The 14,467-nt window shown below is 45.0% G+C and overlaps 1 protein-coding gene across 1 annotated transcript in view; it reads right to left on the minus strand.

The window, feature by feature from the left end:
• PRAG1 (PEAK1 related, kinase-activating pseudokinase 1) overlaps nucleotides 1-14,467 on the minus strand; it is a 42,920-nt gene that overhangs the window by 5,620 nt on the left and 22,833 nt on the right. The window contains exons 3-4 of the mRNA XM_007446088.1: nucleotides 13,563-13,720; nucleotides 2,261-3,000 (exon numbers count right to left, since the gene is read on the minus strand). Of these exons, the coding sequence (XP_007446150.1) occupies nucleotides 2,261-3,000; nucleotides 13,563-13,720 (898 nt within the window). The remainder of the gene's footprint in view (nucleotides 1-2,260; nucleotides 3,001-13,562; nucleotides 13,721-14,467) is intronic.

Consider the following 14,467-nt stretch of genomic DNA (forward strand, 5'->3'; position numbering starts at 1 on the left):
CCCCCCCCCCCCGCAGGCCAGGCCCATTTGCAAATTGATATTGTTGTTCCCCAGACTCTGAATACTGGAAGCTCTTCTCCAGATTTTCTTTTCACACATTACAGAGATAGTCCCTGAGCTGCCAAGGCTCCAGCAAAATCAAAGAGGAGACCCCGGGGACTCTCTTCCTTAAGAGGACCAAGGTCTATCGCTGGCTTCCTTATGGTTTAGATTTCGAATGCAATGAACGATGCTGCCTTTTAACATCCTCTGGAAATGCTGAATTTTCTGCACTGTTCTTCGGAGAACTGGCTAATTCTACATTGTTACAGGAGGTCCTAGAATCCAAGTTGCACATCACCATCATGGATATAAAAACCAAACCCCTCTGCCCGGAGGTTCTGATGCAGCGGCAGATCTTGCACCTGGTGGCCCCCTGGGCCATATCACTTTCTACCCCATGGGCAAGAGGGATTAAGCCTGTCCCACCAGGCTCTTTCCTCCTCAAAATGGAGAAGTCAGCTGTCTCTTGACAGTGAAGGAGCCGCCCAGGTCCAGCCCAAGGAGGCGGGGGAGAGTAACACATGCACTTGAACACAGAAAATGTTCAGGGTGGAAGCAGAGACATTATTCACAGATCCCTTTCTCAGGTCCACTAGGTTGGCAGAAGCAAAGAACTTCCTAAAGGCACCTCCATTCCCTTGACTTTCAAGGAGCTCAAACTTACATCCCCTTCATTGCATGGATACAGGCCCCTGGCTCTGGAACACCAGCGATGACCAGGCTGACCACGTCCAGCTCTCTGGAGGGTCTACTCGCTCTTCCTTTACTGGATACAGCACCCTGCTAATAGGAAGGGAAACGCTGGGGTTGTTTCTTTTTCTTTTAATTGTGGTTGGGGGGGTGACCAGGAAGGGTAGCTCAACAAGAGAGTAGCTGCCGAGTTCAGATATAAAGAGGCAATGAAGTTCAAAAATCTATCTAGTCTTTTGGGGCCTTAATTTCTGACAATGAACTGGATCCTCCTAATAGCTACCTTCATGCCTAGTTTTTTTGCAAGAAGGCAGCGAATAATTATACAGAGCCCCTTGAACAAATAAATCAGGGGCTCCCAATCTATATTTTATGGTGGTGTCACCAATTTTTTAAAAGAAAAATCTCACAGTAAAATTCACTGCAATTTTCCTTGGCTAATAATCATAGTATTAAAAAAAATCTTACTGGTAAGAAGGAAGCCACCCCGCCAAGACCGTTTCATGTTAGTTCACTGTTTGCATTTTTTCTAATTAGAAATAAAAGAATGTCTTGGGGCAGGTGATGGCAAAAAAGAGTTCAGGGTTCCCTTCTCACTCCTCACAAAAGACTGCATTTATAGATGGACCACAGACTACCAGGTACTCAAGGGACACCAAAAGAATATGAGAAAAGGGGCCACCAGAGGGGCCAGATGGATACAGACAGCTCCACCAGCTTATTCAGAGCTGTGCCCCAAAAGAGCAATGGGGCGTGCTAGCAACAGCCCTGATCCAGGGCCAACGATTAAAGAGCTGTGTTACTTTGGACTAGTCACTTAACTTCACTGAACTTCATTTTTCTTAACTGACAGGGTGGTAGCATAGGCTTTGAGACAAGACAAAGAAGACTTCAAATCCATCTTAGCCACCTGCCAGCTGTGGGCAGATTACTTAATCATTTTGAGCCTCAGATTCCCCACCTGTAACACCTACCTACCCTGTGAGGATTTGAGGTCGTGTAGTTAACACACCCATCCAAGAGTCTAGTTGTATACGGACTGCTCTATCAATAATATTACTGTTGTGGTTCAAGATGATGCTTGGGTCTAACTCTCCTTCCGTCTCTGTTTTAAGAACTATACCTTAATTGCCTATCTCCCGTATTAGATTATAAGCTCCACAGGAACCATATGTTCACCTCTATATACTCAGATCTTTACAAAATACCTGGCTCATAGTAGGCATTCAATAGAAACCTGCTGAATAAGTGAATGAATTCCCCATTACATTAAAAGGCAACTGTCTTAATCCAACTCGATCGTGTAGGTTCGTTCCTGAAAGCACAGAATGAACCTTCTGTTCATTGTACAAATCACATCGCACCACATCCTGGGCCAGGCAGAGAGTGAGATCACCGAGCATTTTTTGGAAACTACCCTCCTCCGGGAGCTGGCTGAGGGGAAATGACTTCCCCAGCCATAGCGCTGCCCCCCGCAGCCAGGACCGGCTGGCGGCACTGTGGAATGGGAGGAGACGTTGGTACCTACTTTCACAGCGTAGGTGCTGCCGGGGTCCTCGGAGCAGGTGGCACAGTAATAAATGGCATCCCCCGAGTCGCAGCAGGGCTTGTTACAGGCCAGCTTGAAGAGGGACCAGTTATTCTCGCTGAAGTGCAGCCCCTTTTTCTGGCCGCCCATGAAGAGGTCCTCACACCTGGCCACGAGGCGGACCAAGGACTGGGCGTAGAGCCCTCCCAGCTTGGTGTAGGTGCCCTCCTTGCTGCTGATGCTGCTCAGGAGGCTGTGGAGCTGCAGCTGGGCGCTGCTCGCCGAGGCCTGGCTGGACACGCTCAGCTGGGAGGCCGCGGCCGAGGAGACCCCTTTGCCCTGCAGGCTTTGGCTGCCCGCCAGCCCTGGCGCTGGGCCCCAGGGGCCATTGTCTTTGAACGTTTTCTCCAGAGGCTCAGAAGCAGAGAAGATGTGCTGGTGGCGGCTGCTGGGGTCTGAGGAGCAGCTGAAGTGGGACTCGTCACGGACACAGACGTTGGTTTCCGAGTGGCTGATGTTCAGCTTGGGACCTGCTGTTCTTGGCTTGGGGGAGCCTTGGGTCCAGAAGAAGCCATCCGGGGAAGAGGCCGCCCGGCTCACTAGTTTCTTCTGGGGGAGAGGTGGGGGCTTCAGGGGGCCACCGGGGGACACATCCTCAGTGGAGCCCGAAGGGAAGGGGACAGGGCTGAAGAGCTCCTTCCCGCTGCTGGTGGGCGAGTGAGTCAGCTCAGATGATGGACCTGAAAAAGAGAAACAGAAACCATCAGACCGGGGGCCCAGGCCACTCAGTTCCAGGGTCCCGTGGGCCTTTTTTTTTCTTTCCATCAAAGCAATCTATTTTATTTTGTTTTTATCTATTTCTTGAAGAGACAACATATGCACAATGAACACAATTCAAAATGCAAAAAAGGTGTACAATGCCAATGAAGTCTTCCTCCTACCCTGTTCCTTAGCACCCAGTCCCTCTCTTCAGAGGAAACATGGCTGGCAATTTCCCACACATCCTTCTGGACATCTGCCAAACAACCCCCCCCCACACACACATTTACACAAAGGAGAGCAAACGGTGCCCACTGATTGCAGTATTCCTTTTCTTCACTTGCCACTATGGCTTGGAGATATTCCACATCAGATGATGTTCAGGTCTACCTAATTCTTTTTAAAAGCTATCCCATACTGTATCATCATATGCAAGTACCATAATTTATTTAACTGGTCCCCCGTGGATGGACACTTAGGTTGCTTCTAACATTTTGCAAACAATGTTGCAACAGCACCAACAAACTTGAACATGTGTGGCTTGGCTGGATTTTTTCAAAATGTCGGTTTATAGAGGGTACAATTTAGCTACAGTATAATTCCTCCTTTTTAGGGTATAATTCTCTGAGTTTTGACAAACGCCCTGATGGCCTGGGGGACAGTGCAGGCCCACAGACATTTCAGAAGGCAGAGAATGTGATTTCATAAGAAGAAACAGATTTCAAGGGAAAGCGAGTGGTTCCCAGGCCCCACAGTTCCCAGAGGTGCACATGGATATTGATGTGATTTGGGGAAAGTTCCATCACTGCCTCAGGCCTCCGAAGAGCATGGGGACCTTCAGAAATGTCACAGACGTGAGATAAGAGTGAAGATTGGACTTGCTCTTTATATCAATGTATGAAATGGAGAGTTCACAATGAAACAAGAGTTCAGGTAAAAAATATATAAGAAAAGGTACTGACATCAGAGACAAGAAAGGGCCAACTGAAAATAATACTCCTTTCTTTCATTCTAAGAACTGACTCAAAGATGTACCCAATATTTTAATAACACTTTTTAAGGGGATTAAAAAAAAAACAAAACATTAACTGTATCCATACATTATAAAATACATCCTATTATCCTGAAGGTTAAAATGTGAAAGAAACATGGGTCTCAGATTCAAGAAAATAGGCAGTTATGATGTGCACCCCTCATTTAGTTGACTGTGCATGTAGCTTAAGGGCAGGTCACATAGTGCCTCTCTGGACCCCCTCCCACCTTAGCAGGATGACCAAGATGCAAGACCCACAACAAATACAAAGGCCGGAGGCAATTGGAGAAAGGCCCCAAAGGAAGCAAACTGTCTGTTAGTTTTGTGTCACTTCACTCAGAGGCACATGGCCTTTGCAGGGCTGCTTCTGAACAGGTAACAGCTGTCTCTGCTTGAGTCCCTCTCTGCTTTCTCCAGCCAAAGGGGGACAGAATGGGCTGGCACCAAGCCTCTCCCATCAACACGGGGGCCTCCTTACTTGGGGGTGCTCCACAGGCAGGAGGAAGCCAGGTGGATGACCATGTCCTCAGGTGCCGATGTCCGTGCCTCAGCCCCATTGACCAGCATCAGTAAGTGACAGCAGGGGCCTTGGGCACAGTACAAGCTCCAGCGCAAAGCCCCCAGGAGGACAGAGTTAGTAAACGCAGCTAGTTGAACACAGGAGCGGGGAACCAGGTTTGTGCAAAGAGATGCATTATCAACACGCAGAAGATAAGGGTTGGGGAGGGGGCAGGCAGAGCGTGATCAGAATCCCGGTCAACGCTTTACTCAGCGCCTCCAGTCTCCCTGTCCAGACAGGGACAGCCTGCCTATGGTCAGGACTCCTGGGTCCCCCGTGCAACCTGCTGGGAAGGTTTTTGACAAATCAGTTTCGTGGCTAGTCCCCTCCTTAAGTCTTATGCTTATTCCCACCCCCTTATTTGGTTTGTCTTCCTGGGCTTCCCCCTACAGCTCTCCTTGATGCTTTCAACACATCCCTTTCTGCCTCTGATCTGATCTGAGGGTGCACAGTGGGATGAACCCTGATGTAAGCTGTCAATCTTACTCGGCTGAATTTCCTCATTTAAAAACGGACCGGGGGGCTTCCCTGGTGACGCAGTGGTTGAGGGTCCGTCTGCCAATGCAGGGACACAGGTTCGTGCCCTGGTCTGGGAGGATCCCACATGCCGTGGGGCGACTAGGCCCGTGAGCCATGGCTGCTGAGCCTGCGCGTCCAGAGCCTGTGCTCCGCAACGGGAGAGGCCACAGCAGTGAGAGGCCCGCGTACCGCAAAAAAACAAAAACAAAAACTGACCGGATTGCATCCCTGCGAAGGCTCCTTCCAGCACTAATAGTCTATAATTTCAGCCATTCTCTCCATTTTCAACAACTCCTCATGTGCATTTTGTCTCAAAGCTGCCCCTGAAATAAAATACCTCTAGGCAGATGGTTATCTTGCTTCCACTGTTCCTCTATCTCTAGTTCCCACAAGCTGCCGCTGGAAAACTTTTCAATCTTTAAGGATAGCAGGAATCTTAAAAAAAGAAAAATATATCGGTAACACTTTTCATTCCCTAGATTACCAAAGAAAACCAAGAGGTTGTGCTTTAGCACAGAAAATAACGTGTGTGTTCAGGCAGTTGGAAGGAAGTGATTTTCTCCTTTGCCCTGTGTGTGTTCTCTCGCTTTCTTGTGGGAACTGTGAGTGCGTGGCTTTGATCAGATCTATATCCCATAACCACTTAGCTAAGTAGGGGCAGGAGTACTGGGTATTAGAAGGAGGTGCAGCTTCAGGGATTAGCATGTGGACTGGTTCATTCATCTTTATTTCTTAGATGTTAGGTGTTTCTCACCCAACAATCACTGCCTAAAGCACACAGTAATCAGAGGACGGCACTGCATAGGAAGGCTCCTAGCCATGCACTTCCCCAGAGGTTGTAAAGGACTGCTGTATACACAGACCTCATTTGGTGAAGTGAGGCTCATCTGAAATGTGCACTTCCTCTGTATAACTGGGCATTACATACACATATTGTGATTTTTTGCATTAAAAAAAAACCTCCTACTTGGGTAACAGGTACACCATCTTCTGACCATTCTCCAGATGTGGACCCGCACCAGGCAAAAAGACCATAATTCACTCTGATCGCCCCCAGGCACCCCAGGACCATATAACATCTCAGCTGTTAATATTCTTGGCTGTTAATATTTGGAGGGAGATGTTTACGTGTAGCCCTTCTCGATGAAACCGATTTCTCCAGCATGAGACAAGCAGTTAGCTGTCTTCTGCGGGACCAGAGAGCAGCCCAGAAGACCCCCGCTGGTTCTGTCGCGTTGTTGGCTCTTGCATGGGGCACCTCCTCACAAACACGGCTTATCCCGGTTCTATGCCAGTGTTAGATCACCCTGTTTCCAAATTCTGGCTTACAATTAAGGGTGTAAAAAGGATATGAATGGAAAATACTTTGCTGGGAAGTCTGCCTACATCATAGTTACATAATTAGTGGTTTGTTTTTTTAAAATGACTTTGAGTCCTAATTGGGCCAGAGAGCTACAAATCCCATTTCCTAAGTTTTCCTTCCAATTTCCAATTCTGCATATCAAGCCTGCAGCCGGCTATAGAGCAGAACACCTCTGCATCTCCTTAGTGCCTGTGCTTCAGAAAAGAGAAACTGTTTCTAGGAAAAAACTACACATCACATATGGTGCACTGGGTGGGATCTTAAAACGATGGAGAGGAAAGTATACTAGTTTGGTGCCATTATATTTATAAAGCAGAGAAGAGAAATCAGGATTTCAATGGTGGGGGAAAAAAAAGGCTTAACTCCTATGCAGAAATGCAGGCCAAAAGTTCAAACCCAGCACTGTGAGGTTTTCTGATTATAGAGTCCTCTCTTCTGGCTGGGTTTTAATAGGTACTTTCACTGTTCTCTATAGCCAAAATGAGAGCTGGGCTTCAGGCGGAAGTGGTCAGTCCAGTTTTGAACCGTATAAATGAGCCCGTGTGGCTTGCTTGGCGCCCGGCTCTGCCTCCTGACGGCAGCTGGGCCAGAACAAATGTGGGGACAAAGGGCAGGGTCCCAGCTAAGAGTCCCCCAGCTCCAAACTTCAGCTTTGGTGTCTGACGATTCTCCAACTTAAAGTAAAGGAAAGCAAATTGAATTTTCTTTTCTTCGAAACACTGAGTGTTCTGTGGATCGTTTTTAAAAATAAGGATAAGAGATTTGGCTGGAAATGGCTGTATAGATTAATCCATTCATTCACTCAGTATTTCTTGAGCACCTACAAAATGCAAGGCAGAGGGAACAAAGCAGATGGAGAAAACCTCGCCCACACCCTGTGGCCTGGTTCAATCCCTTCATGTTCAAGGTGAGAAAACTAAAGCCATCTGTGTAGGCCAGGGTGACACAGGAAGTGGCAGTCTTACAGGTAGGTTTTGGCCAAAACCCCTCTTCCCACCCCCAGAAGACGTGAAGAGTGGTGGCAGAGGGGATGTTCTAGCCTCACAGAGAGTAATTTTTTCCTCCAAAGGAAAATCTGGTCAGAATAAACTCTAATTTTTTTTTTAAAGGAAGGCACATAGCATTCCTTTAAGAGGAACCCTTGCTTTTTCAAGAAGGTAAACGTGGTCTGAAAACGGAAGCATAGTATTAGCATTTTACAATTGGATGGAAAATGTGGCATTTGTGAGAAGTCTCTCCAGACCACTTAATCATCCCAAGAAACAGTGATCCAGATGGGTAGGCAATTGACATGCAAAACAGGAGAAGCACTCTCAGTTTGGAAAACAGGCTCTTGGAAAACATTGCGTGTCTACAGCCCACGTGTGGTTCCAGAATCATGATCTTTCCCCTGTTGTAACAAAATCATTATGGGTTTTCTTCCAAATTAACAGTAAAATTAAAAGTTAGTTCAAGGCACTTTCACATGCTGTTGACAGAAGCATTTTAAGAGGTTAATTTGGTAACATCTGTTTAAAAATGCATATACATTTTGACATATCGATTCTACTTCTAGTAATTAATCTTACAGATATGCTCACCAAATTATCTTGGTGTACATCACAGGATCTTCCTGCAGACTTGTAATGAAAGTAACCTAAACATGCATTGACAAGAGAAGGGTTTAACCAATTTATACAATGAAAAAAATATACAGCATGAAAAAAAATGAGGTAGACCTAGAGGTTCTGATTTGAAGGACTTCGAGATACATTAAGTACAAAAATGTGTAGAACTGAAGTTTATGATATTTAAAATATGGATACGAATTTCTGGGATGATATAGAAAAAAATGTTCCAAATGGGGGGGGGGGGGCTGGGAGTCTGAAGACTCTGACTTTTCACTTTATATCTTTCTCCATTGTTTGGATTTTTATCATAGACATGTATTGACTTTATTGAAGTAATAATATATTTTAAAAATTTAGTTTAAAGGGAATAGCTCAAACTAAAATGAAGCTTCACTTTAGAGATATTGTGAGGGCTCAGGCCACAGACAATCTTAAAAATGCATATTTTTTCCTTTAGGATAACTTCTCCATCCTTCAGTAACACATCTCCCAGAATAGAACCGGTGACTCAATCTGTCTCCGTCGGGAATTGGAGGGTATACTGTGTTAGAGCAAAACATCAGTGTAATATATTAGACTGAACCTATCAATTTAGGATCAAGTGCTCTAACAAGCCTGCTTAATTGTCAGAAAGCACACTATTTTTGGCTAGAGAGTTTTAGATGCCTTTTCCAGGACCACCTTTCTTTTTTCTTTTTTTTTTGGCTGCGATGTGCGGCTTGTGGGATCTCAGTCCCCTGACCAGGGATTGAACCTGGGCCACGGCAATGAAAGCCTGGAATCCTAACCACTAGGCCACCAGGGAACTCCCAGGACCACCTTTTAAAAATACTATTTCTTCTTCTTCTTTTTTTTTAACATCTTTATTGGAGTATAATTGCTTTACAATGGCGTGTTAGTTTCTGCTTTATAACAAAGTGAATCAGCTATACATATACATATATCCCCATATCTCCTCCCTCCCACCCTCCCTATCCCACCCCTCTAGGTGGTCACAAAGCACGGAGCTGATCTCCCTGTGCTATGCGGCTGCTTCCCATTAGCTATCTATTTTACATTTGGTAGTGTATGTATGTCCATGCCACTCTCTCACTTCGTCCCAGCTTACCCTCCCCCCACCATGTCCTCAAGTCCATTCACTACGTCTGCATTCCTGTCCTGCCCTTAAGTTCTTCAGAACTTTTTTTTTTTTAGATTCCATATATATATGTGTTAGCATATGGTATTTGTTTTTCTCTTTCTGACTTACTTTACTCTGTATGACAGACTCTAGGTCCATACACCTCACTACAAATAACTCAATTTCGTTTCTTATCATGGCTGAGTAATATTCCATTGTATATATGTGCCACATCTTCTTTATCCATTCATCTGTCGATGGACACTTAGGTTGCTTCCATGTCCTGGCTATTGTAAATAGAGCTGCAGTGAACACTGGGGTGCGTGTGTCTTTTAAAAATACTATTTCTTCTTAGAGTCTCGGGTAACAGCCTGAGTGGGTGAGAAGGACTCAGTGAGGGTCAGGCTGTCACTCATTCTGACTGACGTCTTTGTGGACTTACTATCTCCCCTTGACAGGTGCTCCCACCCTTCCCTGGCCCCTTCCTGGCTGACTTTTCCCCACAGCACTTACTGCCATCTGACACACTGGCTACTTTAGTCCCTTATCTTCCTCATTGCCCATCTCTCCCCACTAGAATGTGAGCTCCACGAAAGGAAGGGACAGGGTATTTTTTTTCACTGCTGTATCTTCAGCATCTAAAACTGTATCCAGCCCATAGTTTGTATTCAACAAATATCTATCAAACCCATGATTGAATTAATGTCTGTATTTCAAAAATCTTCTTGGCATTATTGTTGAGAAACACAAGCTGACTACTGTCAAGATATTTAATTAACTTTCTGTGTTTCTGGTTTGCCAGTTACAAAAAAATCAGAACACAAACACTGCCTTGGTGCACAGCTTCATGGGAGTTTATAAGTATATTCACTACTGTATAGTTATTTAGACCTCTCATCTACCACTTCTGCTCATATTTTCAGTTCAACACAGCACTCATCTCCTTTGGAAAGAGGGGAACCTGGCATCTATGATGTTTGTTTAACTGTGGAACTGAGTTGTAATGTTATCCTAAATCAAAAGGGAAAATGATCTTAATGCAATTATGAGGTCTGCGTATTTAAAAGTAACCATTTAAAAGCACAAGAGTCTTCTGGTGACCATTTCTGCTGATCATTCCCCCCACGCCCATCCATCCATCCACTACAGAGGACCTTCCCCTTGGCAACGTTCATGGATCTGTCCTAATGCATGCAGTTTGTCCCTCCCCAACCAAGCATAAACACGACAACTACTTAGATGGATTTTTCCTTTCACCCAGTTGACCCACTGTTCAATGGAACTGCCCACATGGACAAATGGGATAACAGATGTGCTTGGAGAAGTATGGAATGTGATACAAGCACAAAGAGCTGACATTAACATTGATATAAAATATTTTGTCAACATAAAGTTTAGACACACTCGTTTTTAAAATGCAGCCAAGTTATAGCTTTCAATTATGTTTATTTTACTTATAAAATTTAAAACTATGTTTTGGGGGACCACAAAACCTGAATGGTAGAAAACTAATTTTCACCATGAACCCTGATGAGCTTCCAAGAAGTTTACACAAACTACTACTATGCTATGCCCTGGAATGACGTTGTCCTCAACTCCCCCAGGCCCACCCATACCACAGACGCACAAAGTCCACGAAATACATTGTTTTCATTACTGAATTCTTACTGACAAAAATCAATGTATAGTTGAATGGTCTCTTTTGACTTAATATATAATATTGAAGAGGTGGACGCTACATTCTTGAACTAACTCTACCTCTCCGATTTGGATTCCCTCTCTCAGCTTTGGCGCTAGATGCCAGATAGTAACAAAAGGCATGGTGGGTCAATATTTCAGCTACGAGGTAAAAGTGAGTAAGGATTCACAGGACGGAAAGCTAATTGTTCAGTAATAGATTAAAGCCAGCTGTCTTGGCTAATGATGAGCGGTTGAATGAAGGGTTTCTTACATTTCATGACCTGCGGTTCTGGATATTCTCCAGCTTAATGTTTAAGAGACACAGAAAAGGAAAAAAAGAGAGAGAGAGAATGCCTGTGGTCTCTTGCCAGTTTCAAAGCATGGTTCTGGGTACAGAGCCTAAGTAGGAGCAGCAGATAGCAACTGCTTTGCTCTGAGAAGCCAGAGTCTGGTAGGAAGGTATATACCTTTTTGTTGATCTAGGAATCTAAATTTCGAGGTGCATTTCCACTGAATAACTCGTTCGTGATAAAGGAATAACCATGAAAATATATTCTTTTTTAAAAACTGAAGTACAGCTGATTTACAATGTTATTTCAGTGTCAGGCGTACAAGAAAATATATTCATTTTAATTCGAAAACCCTCAAGTGGCTCCCTATTTCCAAAATCCACAAACTGGTTTTGAGAGCTTTGTACAATCCAGCCCCCAGCCTCCCACCACCTCATGTCCCACTGCCCCTCATTTGCTTCCAATGAAGTGCGTCGGGCTGGTCTGACCCTTTCCCCATGTGCACCGCTAACTCTGTGCCTTCTCTCCTCTTGAATTGTTTCCTTAACCTGCAAAGACCCCTCCTCCTCCCTCTACCTTCTCAATTTTAACCACTCTGGAGACAAGAGCTGAAGTCCCATGTCCTCAAAAAGCCTTCTCTGGGACTTGCTTGGCAGTGGAGTGGTTAAGACTCCACGCCTCCACTGCAGGGGCGCGGGTTCAATCCTTGGTCAGGGAACTAAGATCCCGCATGTCTCAGGCACGGCCCAAAAGAAAAAAAAAAAAAAAAGCCTTCCCTGAACCCTACATCAGCACTCATTGATTTCTCTCTCTCTGGAAGCTTTCATAAGCACTCCTGTTCTGAGCAGCCCAATTTCCTAGCTTAACCCATCCACCCACATGTCACGTATTTTAATCTTACCTTCCTGGCTAGACCGTAAGAGCCCTGAGAGCAAACAACATGATCTGCTGGTTCTGAGAAGCAAAGTGCTGGGGCAATTGAGTCCAGTTCTCACCAACACCAGCTGGCAAGTGGAGGATAAAAGACCCATCCCTCAGAATTGCTCACAATCCCAAGAAAGCAGGTCAGGGCTGACCAGCACAGGGACTAATGGTTCACTTGCCCAGCCCAGCCTTCAATGGCATAAGGTGCCTTGTAGAATTTCTGCACAATGGAATGGGAAAAGGAAAAAGACAGAAACCCAGGAAAATCTGCAGAGAAAGAAAATCCTCTTTTGCCACGTCCCACCCAAATCAAGGCTAAGATATTTCCTGTTTTGAAGTCAGAGCTGTCAGAAGTTTCCCATCAGAACACACCACAGGCTGACGTACAACATATGCTTTTGTCTTAGCAGTGCTAATCTTTTAGATAGAAAAATGTTGGTGACAGTAAATTCACAATGGAACCCTCTACTCCAAAAATGCCTACTGAGAGGAAATACTTCCTTAGGACTGAGAAAGACAGTCATGCTAGCACACGTCCAAACCTAACATGCTAGGGCAAGTCAATGAGAAATGCAGGAGAGGACACACACACACAAGTGTTAAAGGGTGAAGGTTTTAATACTACCCATCACAACTACAGGAAAGCAAGAGTTCTTTTTTTTAGGAATACAGTTGTCCTTCATTATCCACGGGGAATTGGTTCCAGGAATCACCTCAGCTACCAAAATCTGTGGATGCTCAAGTCCCTTATATAAAATGGTGGAGTACTGTCGGCCCTCTGTATCCGCGGGTTCTGCATCCGCGGATTTAACCAACAGAGGTTGGAAGTTCTTTGAATCTGTAAATTCGGAGCCCGAGAATACCAAGGGCCGACTGTATACCCAGTCAGGACTTAGCCACATATTATGCCTTAGAGCTTAATCCAGAAAGTGGGATGGATGGTGGTCTAATAAAGCCTGCATGCTTTAATTCAACACACACTTATGTAAACACCTGCTGTGTGTCCAAGTGTGTGTGTGTGTGTGTGTGTGTGCCCATGAAAAAATGAGAAAGAGGGTGGAGGAGGGAGAATTTGTGGTTGGCATGCACCCAATCCCCTGTAAACTAATCCTGAGGACAGAAATGGAATGCAGACCTATACACAGATGTCTCATTACCCAAGGAATCAGGAGTCTTTCGATATGCTTCCGACTTCAGCCTCCTCCCACCTTGCTGCCATGTGGATGCGCTGTGTGTAACTGGAGAGGGAGATATGGGATGAGGCACCTTGTCATAAATTCAATAGGGAATAAATGTCAACTGCTCCTTGGTGGAGTCTACTTCACAGGGAAAGTGGGACCAAGACAGTAGGTCTAGCTCGGCCCTTCCAAATCTCGGCAATTAACCCAGGCTGTCCTTCCAGACTCAGGGAATCTAAGCCTCTCCATCAAGGTCAAGTCTGTTACCTCCGTCGCTGCAGGTCCGGGAGTCGGAGGCCAGGCTGTCCGTGGAGCCCGTGGTGAAGCTGACGTGGACGCCCCTGAAGGATGGGCTGAGGCTCTCAGCAGAGCCCTGGCTCACCCTCTCCAAATCAGAGCTGCTCTTGTTCATTTTTAAAAGGTGCCTGGAAAATGTAGAAACAAATGATAAAAGTAATTAATTTGGTTTCTATTCAAAAACCAGCTGATGGATTATGAACCTACTATGCTCCTGAAGCCTGATCAGTGCCAGTAAGTTTTAAAAAAACGATTTGGGGAAGAGAGAACAGGGACTCTTCTGAAACCTTACGCACATGAATGGCAGGAGATTTCTCAAGCATGGTTAAGGAGAAGTGAGTCTATTAAATTTAGAAAAGCACCAAAATCATGATTTGGGAGGAACTGCCTTGATATTCTGGCCCCGTCTGCCAAAACATTTACGCCATCTACTATATCCTATGTAACATCTCTACAAAGAAAAATTGAACATTATCATACAAGCCAATGTACAGAGATACACAGAGATTGGGTAGGTTTTGCAAGACCACAGGACAAGGGAATTGCAAATTCAGACCAAAAACAAGAGATTTCTTCTGTGCCTGATACTCTCTTGACATAGCTTCTAAGGGTCTAGCTTATTCCTTGGACTTAAGGTCAATTTTAACCAGACATCTAGTGCAATGTTTAGATGGAACCATGTTAACATAACCCTTATTCCAGAACTATGGAATGAATCTGCCCTTAGGCTTTCTATGAAATCTTTGATTGCATCTCTAAGATAGCATGACCGATACATCAGGGACAGGAATACCAAGTTCAAGAAAAAAGAACTCGCCGTGGAGAAAACAGTTCCATTATTAAGTAGAAGGTTTAGCTTATTGATTTCTCTTTCC

This window comes from Lipotes vexillifer, unplaced genomic scaffold (genome assembly GCF_000442215.2).
Source record: "Lipotes vexillifer unplaced genomic scaffold, Lipotes_vexillifer_v1.1 scaffold462, whole genome shotgun sequence".
Lineage (NCBI taxonomy): Eukaryota > Metazoa > Chordata > Mammalia > Artiodactyla > Lipotidae > Lipotes > Lipotes vexillifer.